Source organism: Cyprinodon tularosa, unplaced genomic scaffold (assembly GCF_016077235.1).
Source record: "Cyprinodon tularosa strain WSP-4 unplaced genomic scaffold, ASM1607723v1 ctg344, whole genome shotgun sequence".
Lineage (NCBI taxonomy): Eukaryota > Metazoa > Chordata > Actinopteri > Cyprinodontiformes > Cyprinodontidae > Cyprinodon > Cyprinodon tularosa.
The window spans coordinates 100397-119495 of record NW_024039057.1 but is presented as its reverse complement, the minus strand read 5'-3'; the positions used below and the strand labels follow the sequence as shown (position 1 = coordinate 119495).

At 38.2% G+C, this 19099-nt stretch overlaps 1 protein-coding gene and 1 long non-coding RNA gene across 2 annotated transcripts in view; one reads left to right on the top strand and one right to left on the bottom strand.

The window, feature by feature from the left end:
* Positions 1-18631, top strand: part of LOC119789707 — a 52689-nt gene extending 34058 nt beyond the window's left edge. Inside the window, exon 5 of the long non-coding RNA XR_005281615.1 lies at positions 18569-18631. This is a non-coding gene — a long non-coding RNA (uncharacterized LOC119789707). The remainder of the gene's footprint in view (positions 1-18568) is intronic.
* On the bottom strand, positions 6597-11231 carry c1ql2 (complement component 1, q subcomponent-like 2). Its single transcript, XM_038294757.1, has 2 exons — positions 10257-11231; positions 6597-8856 (listed from the first exon to the last, which is right to left on the bottom strand). The coding sequence occupies exons 1-2, from the start codon at positions 10863-10865 to the stop codon at positions 8677-8679; spliced, it is 789 nt and encodes a 262-aa protein (XP_038150685.1). The 5' UTR covers positions 10866-11231; the 3' UTR covers positions 6597-8676.
* Positions 18632-19099: the final 468 nt, after the last annotated feature.

Genomic DNA, 19099 nt, shown 5'->3' with positions numbered 1-19099 from the left:
AGGGCTGTTATTTGCTATTTGCACAGGATTAAAGGGTATAAATAAATAAAAACATTTGTGTTTTCTTGGCCATTTTCAGAGAATATGAACAATAACACAAACACTTCTTTGTCACCCATGGTTAGTGTTTAACTAAAGCCATTTATTGATAAGCAAATGTGTTTTCACTTTTTAAATGATAATGACAACAAGAAATATCTAAATGACCCTGACGAAAAGTTTGCATACCCGCATATTTTCCCCTCTAACAATTTAAAATCTTTTGTGTTAGTTGTGGATGAGGCGCTTTATTTTCTCAGATGGTAAAGCTGCTCATTCTTCTCGACAAAAAGCCCCCAGTTCATCTAAAGATCTCGCTTGAGATCTCCCTAGAGGGAGTCAATGATGCTGAAGTCAGGAGACAGAGATGGCCACTCCAGAACCTTCACTTTGTTCTGCTGTAGTCAATGACAGGTCGACCTGGCTTTGTGTTTTGGATCGCTATGTTGGAACGTCCAAGTAAGTCCCATGTGCAGCTTCAGGATTGATGATCTAAAATGTGCCCTCATTATTTTCTCATAACATGTTACGTTTATCTTTCCTTCAACTATGACCAAGGTTCCTGTTCCTTTATAGCTCACTCAGCCCCAAAACATCAGTGATCCTCCTCCATGCTTTACAGTAGGAATTATGTTCCTTTCCTCATAGGCCTTGTTGACACCTCTCTAAATATAGCGTTCATTTTTCTCCTCACTCCAAGTCACCTTGCTCCAGAGTTTTGAGGCTTGTTGTGCTGTTTGGGATAATGAAGGTTAGATACTTTAGGTAATTTGTTAAGTAATTGCTGCCTTATTGTGCATCCTGAAACAGCCTTGCTGTTCGTTTTCAGAGCGTTCTGTATTTCAGCTTCTATTTATGGGTTTTTCTTTGCCTCCTGAACAATTTTCCTGACAGCTGTGGTTGAAGGTTTTGTTGGTCTGCCTGATGGCAGTTTGGTTTTACCAGAGCCTCTGATTTTCCATGTGTTAATCACGGCTTGAACAGTGCTGACATGCATGAGTGATTCCTTGGATATCTTTTTGTGTCCCTTTCCTGCCTTGTAAAGTTCATATACCTTTTGCCATAGATCAGTTGACAATTCTTGTGCGTTCCTAATGGCTCAGAACCCAGAAACAACAGTGAATGAATGAAATATGGAATCGCCTGTATCCCAGAGACTCCCTCTACTTTTATGCACAAACACACTGATTACAAGCAAACATTTCACAGGTGAGGATGGTTACCACTAGAAGCCATTCAAACCCATTCGTTTCTACTTTTGTGCATGTTATCAGGCCAAAATCATCAGGATATGTACTTTGGATCAGGGTCATTAGGTTGTTTTTTGACTTCATTATGATTTATGAATAGAAAATACAGCTGTTTATCAATAAATGGCTTCACCAAACCACTAACCATCCATCTTCTCCCGCTTAGTCCATCAGAGTCCAGGTGGGACCAGTTCCTATCTCTGTCAGTTTTGGGGTGAGAGGTGGGGTACACCCTGGAAAGGTGGCAAGTGTTTCACAGGGCAACACAGAAACATACACACACACGCACACACACACACGCACACACACACACACACACACGCACGCACGCACACACACACACACACACACACACACACACACACACCTAAGGACAATTTAGAGATGTCAGTTGACCTAAGAGTAATGTTTTTGGACTATGGGAGGAAGCTGGGGTGAATCCACGCATTCAAGGGGAGAGCATGCAACTACATGCAGAAAAGCCGGGAATCGAACCCGAAATCTACAAACTGAGTGAAAAAATTGTATTTTTGTTATCATTCGTTCAAGATTCTCATCATCCAGGCCATATTCATTCCAAAAAAAGAACATTAAAAACAATCCACCGGACTTTGTTTCCAAGTTTGAAGATGTTTTGCTTCCCATCCAAGAAGCTTTTTCAATTCAAAATGTCAGAATTTGCGTTAAGTTCGAGGTTTTTATACAGTAGCCCAACAAAGCCTTGTTTTTGTTTTGAAAACATGCAAATTGTGACGGACAAAGGGGTCCACCCCTTTGAAGAAAGAAAAAACTCTGCAAGGGTATGTAAACTTATTAGCAAAACCCCATGTCTGCTTTTTATTTGCCAATTTACACAGGATAACCGGAGCCTACGATTCAGCTCAAATGTATGGCATCTATTCCGTAAAAGTTTTTAAAAAATCCACTGGACTTGGTTTCCAAGATTTGAAGACGTTTCGCCACCTCTCCAGGAAGCTTTCTCAATTCAAATGTCTGGATCCGCAGTGAGTTTGAGTCTTATAGACAAAGCCTTGTATCGCTTGGATTCCATTACAGAATGACTATGACCTGGATGACTGGGAATCTTCATCAGCATGTATGGCATCTACCTTTTGCATTTATCAGTTTTGGTGTTTTCCTTTTATTCAAAGAAGTTTAGTGTTGCTTTAGCAGTGGATAACCTGTGAAACCATGCTTTGCTGTTTTCTTTTGGGTTGTTTTTTGTCTACAACAACAAGTGAAAAACTCCAAATATTGTTTTTGTTTCTCTCCCTGTCTCTGGGCACGCTGGGAAAAAGTAGACAGGGGCGGAACAGAGTGGAGCATTGGGTTGTTGAAACCAGGCCTAATACAGAGAAGGAATATATTCTACTGGAGGAAATCATAATGACCTTATTGAAACATTAAGTTCCAGTTACTTTACGTTTTAAAGATTGTTTATTTTATGCATGAATTTTTTTTATGTTTTCTATGTCCATGTTAACACCATGGTGCTTTAATTTAAGAAACATGTTGCCATGAAACTTTAAGTTTTGGTTCATAAAGAGTAGAACTAAACTATTGGTCTAGGTTTATTATTCTGTTGCATATCTATGTGATATTAAAGGTGAAGGATTTTTCAAAAGACCCGCCCTGTGCCAGAGCATGCACGAGCCCATTTCTCCTTGTGCACGCCCTATTTAAAATGTGCTGTTTTAATCGCTCATACAAGCTTACATACAGCCCACATACAGCGGGGACTATATAGTGGATTTTATAGTTAACTGACCGTTCAGACAGATTATCTCTGCTTTTTAATCCCCGTTGGTCATGTAACTTCTCCTCCACCGCACGGTACCTGTGCCATCTTTGTTATTAGTTGCCATTGTCGGGTAGCGGCAGCCTATGGTGAAAGCCAGCCGCTGTGAAAGCAAATTCCATAACACTTTGCGTAGAGAGCTCTCCGTGCAAAGCATCGTGGGATACATCTGCCTCTTCTGAGGCCTTGCTTTTCTTCATGTACACTTCATAGACACTTTTTCTCTTATGAACCTCTGACATTTTCAAATAACTGTGGTAAGAAAGGTGAGCTTCAATCACTGTATGAAACCATGGCTGACCACACATATGCGGCTGGAAGTGCACATGCACAGAAAAAGATAGTGGATGAGCATGTAGGACGGCCTTATATAAACTTATCACCAGAATGATTGACAATAAGGAGGAGCAGGAAAGGAGGAAATAAAACATTGTAATAATTTAACATTATTGTGCTTCCAGGGCGCCTTATTTGTGCATTTTCAAGTTCATTCTACTTTGAGGAACCACCTATTCACACTTTGAACTCTGTGAGGCAAACTGGGCCATAGGAGACCCAAAAACGTTGCTGGGGACTTTCACTGGTAAAAAAAGACATTAGGGTTTCCTCTGTAATTCATGATTAAGTCATGGCATTTAATGGGCCCAAAGGCAAAAATGAGAGAAATCCTTTGGTCGGGTAATTTCCAGAATGCTATAGCTGAATTTCCCATTCTAGTTTGCTTGTACACAAAATATTGTTGTTATGATAGTCATCATTTTCCCAAGACCGTAAGATATAGTTGGAACATAGAGAGACTGATAAATAAAAACGTTACTTTTTGGATCAGTTCTTTCTTTTATAGAGAAGTCTTGTTCTACACCATGCTGAGGCTGACCGTCTCTTGGCAACCAACTACTCCTTCACCCAACCTTGATTTTCTCCACCTGCAGGTCAACGTTGAGTTGATGTCCTGTTAACGTTTTTGACTTGGGCCCTGGCTCAGTCAGGTAGACAGTGGTAAACCATACTAACCCCACTGCTGGCAGATCCAAGGCCTGGCTCTGGAACGGTGTTATATTATCCATTACTGGGCAAAGTTCATAAACTCAATCTAAAGCCTGTTTTGATTCTATATTTGATGCAGGTCAGGCTGGTTTGACACAGATTTGTTTGTCTTGTGCCTGGTGATGGACTGGCAACCTGTCCAGGGTGCACCCTGCCTCTCACCCATAGACAGCTGGATATAGGCACCAGCACCCCTCGCAACCCCAGCTGGGATAAATCATCAGACAAAAAAGGATGGATGGATGGATGTTTGTCTTGTTGATCATCATTGCAATTTGGGTGGGATCATTTACAGCGTAGCAGCCCAGCGGTCTAATAAAATGAACACAACACCAGAGCACAGTCTGCTTCTCAGTCTATACTGTAGCTTTGAAGCCGTGTCAAACAGAGGAATTAAGAGCCAAAAGTTAGTTGATGGTGGGCTGAAGCTACCTAGTGCTAGCTTGCTAACATAGCGCTCATATACTCAATCAACTCGGCCCTAAACAATTTAGATTTTGCATTTTTAATACTTTTTCATTTTATTAAATTTTTTATTTGATTTCAATTTTAATTGAACTTTATTGATCTCACATTGGAGTATCTTACCTCTGCATTTAACCCATCCCCTTGGGGAGCAGTGGGCTGCCATTGTGCGGCGCCCGTGGAGCAGGGTGGGGTTAAGGGTCTTGCTCAGGAACCCAGAGTGGACTTGAACCAGGTACTTGCAACCCTCTGAGAGCCCTTTGAATGAGACAAATTAGCACAAGGGGGGAATGGGGGTCTCACTTTGGACAATGAACACTTGGTGTCTTGACAGGGATGCAGATAGACTTCTGATTGGAACTCTAATTGTAATTTGAGGTCACCTCCAAACATGAGTGGGAGCATGAGTTTGGGGTCGATTAGGCAAAATGTCCAAGTTTGCCTTCATTTGTGAGTAAACCGGGTTTATATGGCTAGCTTTTACACATTATCTAAAAATTATATAAAATATAATAAACAATAAAAGTGTAGCATGATATTTTTATGAAACTATACATTTTCGATAATTCAGTACAGAACTGCCACCAAAAACAGAGATAAAGCACCAAAAGTGGCAGTAACAGGTGTGTTATTAGGAGCCATTTTCCTCGAACAGCCAAGGAGCAAAACAATCCCGTCTGAGCTCAGCCAAGTTTGGATGTGTGGAGCAGGAGAAGAAGCCAACATCTTAAATGAGGTTTATCAAAGCAGACATACTAATATTTGTTTCTCACCAATTCCATTCTAAGTGACAGGAGTGGTGTGTAAACAGCTGGTTTGTGTGCGTCCCAGGGGGATAGGCATTAAAAGGGAAAATCCAAAACGCACACAAAACAGCCATCATCTTAATGAGGGCTTACAGCGGTTTGTGAGGCTGGCGCACTATTTGCAAATAGCTCATCAGGAATGAAACAGAGAGAGAACGAGGGCTCGGCTATCACTCAGTTTCATATTTCACATCGCTTAAGATTTTTTTCAACACCTAAAGTACCTTATTTATATTCCATCACCTTATGTCATATTAGGATTTTCTCTGATCTCTGTTGTCAGGAAGCCATGTGACTGTCCTTCAAAGTAAAAACGAAAACAGTATTTCAAGTGGAGCTGCACGTAAAATGTTTTCGATTCCAAACTGTCACACTTAATTTAAACAAAAGATTTATGTGATGATTTAGGACAGAAGCTGCACAATACATCTTTATTATCTAGTCTTGGAGCTTTTTTATTCTAATTGTTCAAATCCAAGTAATATAACACAAGTATGCATTCCCATGATTCAAATCACGTTTTCAAGTTTAAAGCTTAACTTTCAGCAAAGGAGACTTTCTTTGGAGCATTAACTTAAAAAAAAATCCCTAAGCAGTGGAAGAACAAAAGATTTCCAGGGATGGCCCTAAATGGCTCTACAGAGACTCCCAATTTGTTCATGAAAATGCATCACAGCCCATAAGAGCAGGCAGCTATTATTAGTGCCAAAATATGTGCAGGCAGGTTACCAGCAATCTCTCTGCTTATATGTAAAAAATGACTACTGAAAAAGAAATAGCTAATTTCAGAGAGCAGACAGAGATTTGGATTTATTTATTTATTTGACAGGGACAGTGTACTTTAATAAGCATTCCTGCAAATTCACAGGAATTCTCGCAAATCTTAAAATTGTCTACCAAAAAACACAACAGTGCCTGGTTCTGCTGGAGGTTTCTTCCTATTTTTCCTCTCCACTGTCGCTACAAGCATGCTTAGTGTGAGGGATTGCATTTGAGTCAATGATTCAATGCAATCAACTGGTTTTCCTTAGATTAAAAACTTTGAATCAATTTGACTGGATGATCTGGTGAACTGTAAAGTGCCTTGATGACATGTGTTGTGAATTGGCGCTATAGAAATAAACTGAATTGAAATTATGGATTTTACAATAAAACATGCAAATATGAAAAGAAATAAAAACAGCACAGCGAAACATTTTAAAGTTGTTTATTGGTACATATGAGAACAAATCAACCAAGAACAGAACATGACAACAGTTTTAGTTAGAATAGTTATTTTGTTAAAGACAGACCACTACACAAATCAGCACAGTGTGGCATGCTGCAGCAATCCTAGTAGCCATCTTCTTGTATCATTTTAATGCATTCAGAATATTAGCTCTGTTGAGTTCAGCTTTTGCAGTTTAGTGATACAATTTCCAAATTTCAGCACATTGCAAAACTGGCTTAGAGTGGTGCTTATGTAATGTTTTAAGAATACATGCATGCTTTACCTTTTTTAATATTCCTCAAATCTATAGGCTACTGACTTGTCTCCAAATTCACTACTCCCTGGCTTCCAGCATGAGATATGAAGAAAAAAACCAACATAGATATGTTTAATGATCTCCAGCATACAGAAACACAAATGCATACATGATACAGTATCCCTGCTGCATTATAATGTAAAAACCTAAAGATTTATTTTCTGTCACTTACAATCCCATTTGTTCAGATTTAACCTTTAAATCACATATCATATATTTTGGCTCAAACAGAATGTGCATAATCTTTCTGAATGGCTAAAGATAAACAAATGCTGGCTTCAAGTCTTACTGTAATATAATGAAAAGGGAGAATTTGAGATGCTTTATTGGCATTCCTTTTAATATTCTATAATGGACATAAAAAAACAACTTAAACTCTAGAGTGATCTCCGTATCTTATAGTACATTTAATTGTATTTGGCTCAACAGGGATAAAAACAAATCAAACTGCTTAAACATAGAAATAATATTATGTGGGAAAGGAACATTTACAACACACTATATCTTTTTTTTGTTCCTGTAAATGTTTTTTTTTAAACTTTGACAGTCGCCTGAAACCTGGACAAACATATTAAGAACAGTGTTAATTTGGCTAATAAGCTAACCACAAGATACATAGAATGTTTGTTTTTTTCAAACAAACTTAGTCCCTATTCTTGCATTTATTTGAGGGTAGCAAGGTTTTAGCAAGTTTAAAGAATCTTTTTATAAATGTATTTTTGAAAAAAGCTAGCGTACTTAGCTAAATGAGATTAATCTGACCAAATTCAACTTGAATTGGAAGGGAAAAAAGCTGCTATGGGGATTTTTGATAACTAGCATGCATGTGAAAAGTTTTCTACTTTGTTCTGGAGATGTTTTGATTTAGATGCAACAATCACACAAGTCCAAGAACACTGTTTTTATAAGAAAAACAAATGCCGTGTAGCGCTGATGTCCCTTTAAAAAGCTGTATTATATCTTTATTAATCTACCTGTTGTATTTATTTATTCCTCATCCATACAACTAGATGTTGATGTCAATCCAAACTCCAATTATAAACCAAATATGACTAATCTAATCATTTCAATACAACTTAAATGAAAGAAAGATAGTTATTGTGTCCAGTTAGTTCAACGTTTTATTTCCTAAAGACACAATCACAATAGCTCTTAGCTTACTAGCTAAATCAAAGCTGTTCTGAATATTTTTTTAAATGGTTTTAAAGTGTCTTCACAAGGAAAACAATTGGTTGGGTTTTTTGTTACTTAAGCCAATTTACACCATACATAACCAATTGGCAAATTCTTCATCTCTTTGAAACTGTCATTTGCCAAAAAAAAAAAAATAATGTTTAGAGTCAACTGTTAAATAGTGACTCTCTTGCAGTACTTTCATGCTTTTGCGCTTCCTTTGAAATATTGCTGTTATTACACAAGGTGCCTTAGAACCCATCAGCAAAATATCAATAACCTTTGAGGCCTTTTATTGTCCTCAAATGGTTTTAGAGTTAAACCAGGAACATTTCCTCCAAGATCATTTATGGCGTTCTGTAAATCTGGAACATGAAATTTCTCACACACAGTTTTATATTAATATATTTAAACTTCAGTTCAAATAAATATGGATCATATACAAAACTCCTTCAATATGATTTTTACAGCATATAGGTTCAGATGAGTCTGTAAACTTGAACAGGTGTGCAAAAGAAGAACAACATAATTAACCTTTATTTCAGTCCAAAGCGCTTGCTGTGTTAGCGGGTTTAATCAGGGTACAAGATGAAACCAGAGAAGGTGCTATACTTGTTGTTATTGCCTCCATGAGCTTTTCCTCCATCCAATTTAACATAAACCTCATCTCCAGAGTCCAAGTGTAGCACAGCACTGTTACTGGCGTAGTCATAGTTCTGGTCTGCGTCTTGAGCTATTGCACTGGCCCGGACCTGGTGTAATAAGAATAAAGAAGAGTAATTATCACTTTATTAAACATATTGGATATAAAGACTGAGGGGTAAAAGTTCACATAGACCTAAGAGGCAAAATAGAATAGCAGTGGTGTGGAAAAAATGTTAAATTGTAATTTCAAACCTTCAAAAGTTGATTCAAGGCTTAAGTTAGCAATACAATATGATAGAATATAAATACAATATGATAGAATCAAATCTAAAGAAGCAGCTTAGAGACTTCAGGATTTAATGCTTTGTTAAAAGCCTTAAGAAGTATTTGTCATGTTAGTCTGCAGGATGGAAGGCCAAAAGTGCCACAAACCCTTACATTTTATAAGGTTTTAAATCATGATTATAAAATTTAAAGCTTTAATTTATTATTTACTAATTCATCATCTGTTTGGTTATTTCAGGGTTAGTTCTGTCAGCCTCGACATTCAAATGAGTTAGCAGACACAACGATGCTCTAAACCAGGTCTGTAGTTGAATTGCTTTGGATCTTAACCAATCACATGTCATACTATACATTACACATGAAAGAGAAATAGATTTCAAATAACTGCAATTTTACTCTGATGATTAACTAATGAAATATTAATTTTGTTATAAGTTAATGAGACATTTAAAAATAAATATTTATTATATTCATTTCTGTTTTACATAATTTATGAACAAATATATTTGATGTTGTAAACTTGTCAAAAATAAAATGACTTGATAGCTTGGTATAATTATTTTTTATTCTTTATTCTACCATATGTATACAATGATTAGTTCTAAATTAAGCTTTGCATTTTCAAATCCATCCATCCATGATGGGCGGGGCACCAGTGGTCACAAAAGATTATTAAAAAACCCTAATTTTATGTATGAAATCTAAAATTGTTCTCATTATTTTCAATATTCATATTGAATTTCTTTACTTTGCAAGTTTTGGGGGAATGTTTAAAGTGATTTATAGATGTATAAATGTATATATAGATTTATTTATCCACTGAAATTATTGGGTTTTCATACATGACTCATTAACTTTTAGGATTGTGTCTCTTTCATCCTTAAAATGCATCGAGCTGCAGATTTAAAGGAAAGGATGAAAGAGCAGCCATCCAGAGGATATATGGAATAGTAGCTCTTAAAAAATCTGGGAATCTATGAGAATAGAGACTGAATTTATCGAAAGGTAGCCTATATTTATTGAAAGTTTGAAAAGATTTTGCGTCAGGTAAAATGAAAACGAGGTGCCTGTGCCATGCTGTGCGCACTGCATGCGTAAAATCCTACCCAGCTGTATAGCTTTAGACAACATTCCCCATAAGAGAACCTAAATGTTATAGAAATGTTGGTGGAATATTCAGACTACCCATTGAACCCTCCTCCATACTCTGAGTCAGCTCTACCTGTCCGTTTTTGCACAGGTCGGCCCACATGCTGGTGCCATCCCCTCCGCGCATCAGCACATGGTAGGTGAAGAAGTAGATCCCGGACACATGGCAGGTGAACTTCCCTGTGCTCGAGTCATAGTGGTTTCCCAAGTTTGTGATCACGTCGTCGAACTTGAGCACCTCATATCCCTCGTGTGGGTTTTTCAGCCCCACGTAAAAAGCGATCCTGTAGCCGCTCATTGTGGAGTTTGCGCCGTCTCCATCACCGGTGTCCCCTCCCGCAGCTCCAGCAGCTCCAGCTAAAGCGGTGAACGCCAGTTTATTGTCCCCCCTCTCTCCCGGCGGTCCCCTCGGTCCGGGGGGTCCAGGTTCCCCCGGAGGACCCCTGGGTCCGGGCTTACCGGGTCGCCCCGGCTCGCCGCGCGTCCCTTGTGCCATCGGCGGCAGGGGAGCAACCCCGTTCACATTCTGGCTCACCTCCATGGCGGTGGCTCCCCCCGGTTTGGGGCTGTACGGGTCACAGACCATCCGACAGGTGCCCATCATCTCATAGTAGTGAGCGGAGGTGTCCGGGGAGCGGAGGAGCAGCAGGGGGACAGCGATGGTCAGAGCCAGGAGAACCATGGCGACGGCGGTCACCGCAAAGACCACGGACCACTTCCTCCGGGCCGCGCGTGGACCGACGGACGCCAGAAAACCCGACGAGCCGCGCTGGAGGGCAATTGTGACAGTTATGAGAGGGAGGCGATGAGGCAGGCGGAGGTAGAAGAAGTTGTGAAAGTGCGCTGAAGTGTCTCCACCGCTTCAATCCGCGTCTTCAGTCCCCCGGGCGGCTGTGAGCGAACAGGAGATGCGCGCCTTGGCTGGATGGAGGGGTGAGCGCACACAGCTGCGTCCAGCTGTTTGCACGACCGGAAGGGAGAACTTCAAATTAAAACAGCGGGGTGTACGCATGAATGGGAGTAATCATTTACAAAATAGTGTCTAAACGAACGATTTAAAGTCTGCACCTCTGGAGGTCCGGGTTAATGTGGACTCTTTTGCAGCTCAGTGTCAGATCTAATGAAATTTAACTCTGTGCTACTTTTCCTCACATTCAGTATGCTGAAACTAACAGCCTCCTTACAACTTTGCACCACCATAATAAAATCAGTGTTTTATTCATTCCTGAACATTTTTATCAAATTAAATATCTGAAAAGTGTGGCATGTATTTATATCCACCCCTGAAGTGAAGAATTTGTTGAGTCAACTCTTTGATTTCTGATTCTGATTCCTGCAGATTTTGATATATACAAGCTTGACCCCACAAATGCAGACTTTGACTGGGTCATTCTTAAAAACTGATATAGTCCAAAGTGCACCCTATAAGGGAACTTTGCAGCCTTGGGTATGCAGGACTTATCTCAGACACGTATAAATATGTAGTGTCAAAGTACATTGACTCTTTTAATATTGCCACCACTTTTGGCATTTACTTAATCATATTTAGTTACTTCACGCAATTGATTCATGTTAGCAGGGTAGGACATGAAACAATTGTGCTTAAGTAACTACCGGTAAATATGATTAAGTAAATGCCAAAAGTGGTTGCATTATTTTTTGTGAACTGGAGTAAGATACACTATGTAGAGAGTTAATTTAACACTAATTCATAGTGGGACCAAAATCACTTGGATTGGTGTTAAATTTAACTCTTAAAGTGTTACTTTTACACTGCAAAATTTACTATATATAGTGAACTGTTGGATGCATACATTTTTGCTAAATAAATTGTTTCTTTGCCAAAATATTTTTTACAATAAATCAATATCTTTTATTTTAAAAATAATGAATAACATTACGACTTTATATTATCTTAAGGGAAGCAAAACAGTTCAGGAATAGTAAGAATTAGAAGTTCTATACCTATTTACAGTCAACTTTATAGATTTTAGAATTGATTGATTTGAGACAATTATGCTGGCTTCTTTAAAGTTTTTTTTTTACTGTTGAGATAGTTAAAAATTCAAAATAAAATGATGATTAAAAACAAATGCCATATTACTTATCTTTTATATATATATATATATATATATATATATATATATATATATATATATATATATATATATATATATATATATATATATATATATATATATATATATATATATATATATATATGTGGGGAATATATATTTAAAGTGAGTTTTAATTAGTTCAAAATATTCTTTGAAATCCATGTTCTGTGAAATAAATGTGTTTCAGTTTATGCACCTCTTCACTTTTTTTAACTCAAGATCTCTCGATGGCACTCAGGTGTAGCTGTAAATGAATGTGATTGGTTATTTTCTTCTTAAACATAAATGAATCCAGGTCAAAGTCAGATTTAATGAACAGCCTAAACTCGCAGCAGCTAAATACATGACCAAATGTTTGACTCAGGCAGAGAGGGACACTTTCAAAGTCACTTCATATGGCTGAGGGCAGGTTCACAGTTGTGTCATCAGCTGACTGACTGCATTGGTCACTTCACACACACATTCGGAGAAAGAGAGAGGGGGAGGGGGGGCAATTTATGCATGCTGGATGCGGACCAGGGATGTCTTCGGGCGGTCGACACTCTCGGCTCCATGCTCTCTGTGACTGCAGGGACATATTTGATGTCTTGTTTCATGCGACTGAGGGCCACCGGCCTCGGATTTAGATTGGCTATCAAATTAAAATTCATTCCATGCAAATCATTACCCTAGTGCATGCAGATGTGTCTGACATGCCTCTTTAACCTCTGTTTTAAGTTTTCCTGTGAGACCCTACAACTCTCGCTAATTATGTGGATTCTAACTGCACTTGTGTTTCTACCATTAACCCGTTATTCAATGAGAGGGGACGCTTTTTTGATGCTTAATATAAGCCAGTAATTCTTTAAAAAAAAACATTTATTGAAGAACCTTATATACTTCTAAACTGCGGGCCAGCAGAGCTAAGCACCTGGAATTGGAGTGCAGGCCCCACATCCACAACAGAGGCTTTACAGCTCAAGGCAACGTGCAGAAATCTTCAGAGGTTGAAGACGAGGCTTAGCCTCACGATCCTACTGTCCCCCAACCAATTCCAGCTCAGCTATAACTCCCCAGAACACGGCTGCTGCAGCTGCTGGCATGCTGAAAGTGAGAAACAGCACGACGAGCAGCGGCAGCTGGCTGAGAAATTAAAACCCAAGTTAAAATCTGAGGGAAACGCTGTGGTGGCCAGAATGAAAACATCACATCCTGTTTTACATTTTCATCCCCCTTCAGAGCTTCAGTAGTGAACAAAAACATACAAACTAAAACCCTAAAAATGCAGTTGGACCCACAGAGCGCATTCTCTTTGCTAATGCAGCTGCATGACCTTTAGAAAGGATTAGTACAGTGAACTATGTCTTTAGGCTACGGTGAGCCAAACAATCCACATTACGCACTGCAGCCTCTTAGATTATCCCAGCCTGCAGCTTTGCCATGACTGCAATTACACTGCATGTTTCTGCACTGCTTCATGATGCACAAAAACCTTATGCTGAGGCCAAAGAAGAAAAGCAGCAGCCTGTATAACTTTGGGTGATTGTTCAGTGAGCAGAGAAACTGGGAGCAGGTGTGTCTTTTTGGACTAAAGGGGATGCTCTGGGGGTGTGAACCTATTGATATTAACATTATCTTTCAATGAAAAAGGTTTGTCAGAGAGGATTGATAATGAAACAGCATTATAAAGACAGGGGAAGCCTGTTGTAAAAAGATATTTAAAGATTTGAAATTATGTAGAGTATCTTGTAGAATTGGAAAGACTGCATAGAAACTACAAATCTGACATTCATTAATAACCTCCTCCACTAGCAGGCTGAGTAAGGAGCATTCAGAGGCCAACAGGTCCCAAATACAGATGCTGGTCATAAAATTAGAATATCATGAAAAAGTAGATTGATTTCAGTAATTCCATTTAAAAAGTGAAACTTGTATATTATATTCATACATTACATACAAACTCATATATTTCAGATGTTTATTTTGTTTAATTTTGATGATTACAAATGACAACAAATGAAAATCTCAAATTCATCATATCAGAAAATTAGAATATTACTGAAGACCAATAAAAACAAAGGATTTATAGAAATGTTGGCCAACTGAAAAGTATGAACATGAAAAGTATGAGCATGTACAGCACTCAGTATTTAGTTGGGCCTCCTTTGGCCTGTATTACTGCAGCAATGCGGCGTGGCATGGAGTCGATCAGTCTGTGGCACTGCTCAGGTGTTATGATAGCCCAGGTTGCTCTAATAGTGGCTTTTAGCTCTTCTGAATTGTTGGGTCTGGTGTATTGCATCTTCTTCTTCACAATACCCCATAGATTTTCTATGGGGTTAAGGTCAGGAGAGTTTGCTGGCCAATTAAGAACAGGGATACCATGGTCCTTCAACCAGGTACTGGTAGCTTTGGCACTGTGTGCAGGTGCCAAGTCCTGTTGGAAAATGAAATCTGCATCTCCAAAAAGTTGGTCAGCTGCAGGAAGCATGAAGTGCTCTAAAACTTCCTGGTATGTGGCTGCGTTGACCCTGGACCTCAGAAAACACAATGGACCAACACCAGCAGATGACATGGCACCCCAAACCATCACTGACTGTGGAAACTTTACACTGGACTTCAAGCAACGTGGATGAAGTGCCTCTCTTCTTTTCCTCCAGACTCTGGGACCTTGATTTCCAAAGGAAATGCAAAATTTACTTTCATCAGAGAACATGACTTTGGACCACTCACCAGCAGTCCAGTCCTGTTTCTCTTTAGCCCAGGCAAGACGCTTCTGACGCTGTCTGTGGTTCAAGAGTGGCTTGACACAAGGAATGCGACAGCAGAAACCCATGTCTTTCATACGTCTGTGTGTGGTGGTTCTTGAAGCACTCACTCCAGCTGCAGTCCACTCTTTGTGAATCTCCCCCACATTTTTGAATGGGTTTTGTTTCACAATCCTCTCCAGGGTGCGGTTATCTCTCTTGCTTGTACACTTTTTTCGACCACATCTTTTCCTTCCCTTCGCCTCTCTATTAATGTGCTTGGACACTGAGCTCTGTGAACAGCCAGCCTCTTTAGCGATGACCTTTTGTGTCTTGCCCTCCTTGTGCAAGGTGTCGATGGTCGTCTTTTGGACAACTGTCAAGTCAGCAGTCTTCCCCATGATTGTGTAGCCTATAGAACTAGACTGAAAGACCATTTAAAGGCTTTTGCAGGTGGTTTGAGTTAATTAGCTGATTAGAGTGTGGCACCAGGGGCCATCAATTTTGAACCTTTTCACAATATTCTAATTTTCTGATATGATGAATTTGAGATTTTCATTTGTTGTCATTTGTAATCATCAAAATTAAACAAAATAAACATCTGAAATATATGAGTTTGTATGTAATGTATGAATATAATATACAAGTTTCACTTTTTAAATGGAATTACTGAAATCAATCTACTTTTTCATGATATTCTAATTTTATGACCAGCACCTGTAAGTCTGAAATAAGCAGCAGAAATCCGCTGCTCATTTCAGAGAAACTGTCGACAGGAAAATTCCAACCAAATACTTAAATATTATGGAATTTATAATGAAAAAGAAGGAATCAGGCATCTAAATAATGTTGCTAAGCACTACAACCAACCTGACATCTCTCATTAGTCAGAAAAAAAGAGAAAAAAGTTTACAAATATTTAATTACTTTCATTATTATACAGTGAATTGTTGGCCAGCCACTGTATTTCTGTCTGTTATGCATTTATAAAATGTGTTGTACTTATAGGGAGTAAAAAATCACAGCTCATATTTGTAAATAAGCCATCTGTGAACTACAACAGGACAGCTATGAGAATTTGCAACATCAGCTTCTGTCTTAGCGCATAACACTGAACCCACATGAAGCCCACTGAAGACACCTCTGTCCCCGATTGCATGCAACATACTAACAGTGAAAACCTGTCAGACGATATCTAGGGCTACCTGTCCACCCGACGCTTATGACCTTTTCTTTCCACAATATTAACCTATCTTCCTGTAAAGAAAAGAAACTGGTGTATTATTGAAAAATCTGAAAAATGTAATCCGGATGCAACTAGCTGCAACCCTAAGCGAAATAAACAAACATGATGCCACAATGGAGCCATGAGGGTAAAAAAAGGGGGCTGGTGTGTGCGAGACGTACATGTTTGTGTGCCGCGACAATGATGTAGCACAGCCAGCCTTGGGGATTCAACCTTTTGCAAGTGGCAAAGGCAGACATGATGAAGTCATGGTGACAGCGTGTAACCCGCGGTCAGACATCTTTTTAACACGCGTTTGTTTTTTTTCCCCCTACCAATCCCAAGGCCAGTTTATCAAATACACCAGCTTTACACTAGGGAGGGGAACAGCAGGACTTCAATATTAAAGAATTTCAGAGAGAGGGAACATGAGATTAGCCTCAAACCTCTTAAGTGTTGGTATAAAAAGACTCGCTAAAGGCCACTGTCATCATATGCTCACAATGCTAACACCTGCTTATATGTAACAGGTGTAATGGGAGCCAAATTACCTCTTAAATTAGTGCTGGCTTGCTAATATGAACTAATCAGCTCTTGACTGTGTATAATCCTTTGAGGCCATGGATGGGATGTTGGCGACGGTAAAATTAAATTAAGATCTAGTGTTTTACACAGTAAATACCAATACTGGTTCCTTATATGTAAATTGGGCAAAACATTTTTGCATTTTGTCACAATACAACCAAAAACTTCAATGTATTTATTACGATTGTTTGTGATATATGAATAAAAGATTGTATAGTTCAGAAGTTTACATGGTAGATATAGAAATCTAAAACACTTCCAATCAGAAATTATTTTATATATTATTATTATATGACATAACAGATTTTATTTGAGATTTCCATGGCCTCCATTTGCCAGATAGGTTTCCCATTAGGTGAATTGGGGAACTCCTCCAGATCCTCAGTAGCCTAGGGAAAGGATTACCACCAGGCTCTACAGCAGATATCATCTATGGAAAAATACCTGGCATAAGTTCCCAAAACAAACCTTACATGCCAGGGCATAGCAGGCTCCATCTGAAGAAAAGTCAATCTACAGCAAGATGCAGCTGCAGCCATCTTTCTCTGTGGGTACTGGTATTTTATATGAATGACAAGAGTCCGTGCTTCAACCCCGTCCCTTATCTAGACATCATGGAGAACACAAGAGAGTTTTATCACACAGAGATTACATCCACATCTACCTGACAGAAACCTCTCCAGCTCTTTGAGTTAACACAATTTCTCTTTTTCAGAAGGTTTTGGGCAAATGTTTTCTGATGTAGCCATCTTCTGCAATTACTTGACTATTTTTTTTTTTTTACTTTTATATTATGATATATATAATACCATATACTCTTTTGCCAGTTAATACCTCTGTGCTATCTGTTTTTCTGTAACCTGGGTGCAAACTATGGGGTTGGCAAATTGATGCTTTTAAATTTATGTTCCTGTTATAGTAAGATAGCTTAGCTTTGGTTACAATCAGCCAGAGTGACTATTATCAGACATAAATGTACTTTAATAAAATGTCATGTGTGAAATGTATGCACACATACCCCCATGCAACCAGATTGGTGCATGTTATATTTAGTATTTTCTCGCTTAAATCTTAGTTTTATCTATTTGTTTTATCTATTTGTTTAGTAAGAATATTAGATTAAAGGTAGAGAGTTTAAACATTACTGTCAGTTGGCATTTATCAATATTAACCACTTGGTTGATGTCCTGTACATATATCCGCAAGCTCCTTTGTCATTTCAAACCTAGAGGCAATTTTTTCCAATACTGCTATCTGTTATCATCATCATCATCATATCATAAAGTTCTACGTTAAAAGTGTGTCAGTAATGGTTTAAATGGGCACATACAATTATACAGATAGATCTCTGCACGCTTTGATGGATTTTCCTAAAATAAATCTGTTTTAAAATGAAACGGGCATACAAAAAAAAAGTTATTTTGATTTATTTAATAAAAAATAACTTTACATGATAAAAATTTACTTTACTCCATTTTTAAGTTACAAAAACATAAAAAAACATAATTTTCAAATTTTTTGAGTTTGCTTATTTCTAAAAGTCCCGTTACTATCCAGCTCCTTTCATATATTTCTCCTGTATTCAGTGCCATGTGACGTCACTCTCCATACACACTTTATATAATTAGTGAGTACGGGTACTTATCAGTGTGTCCAAAATGAGTTTATATTTGTTTATTAATTACATACTTTCTATGTTTTTTTTTTTTTTTTTTTTTTTTTTTTTAAGAGTCTGCCAACAGCAAGTCGCAACAGCGCCCCCTGCAGCCACAGTGTAATAAGGCCTTGGGAGGTTAAAAGTAAGATTATCTCTTTTTTTTTCATCCTGCCTCCAATGCATATAATAGGAGCAGGGCGCCATAGCTTTGGAAATATAATAATATCCAATATAATTCTTTGTTTGCAAACAAACCAACCAACAAACAAAAAACTCTTAAAACAAATAAATGAATTTATATTAAGATAATATTGTTCTGTTTTTCAGTCTCACCACATGACCGCAGAAATAGCAGAAATATATTTTTGTTTAGCTTTAAAAAGTACCATTATATTATATATATATTTATACAAAAATATTATTTATTATTATTATTATCAATTAATTAAAAAAAATCAGACATTTCTCGGTTAGTGGTACAGATATAAGAACTCCCATAAATACAGAAAACACTTTTCTGTTTTATATACAGCCCTAAACTGTAAACAGCACAGTAAACAATAAAAGTCACACAGTGGAGATCGCGCGCCGCAGATGTGTCGC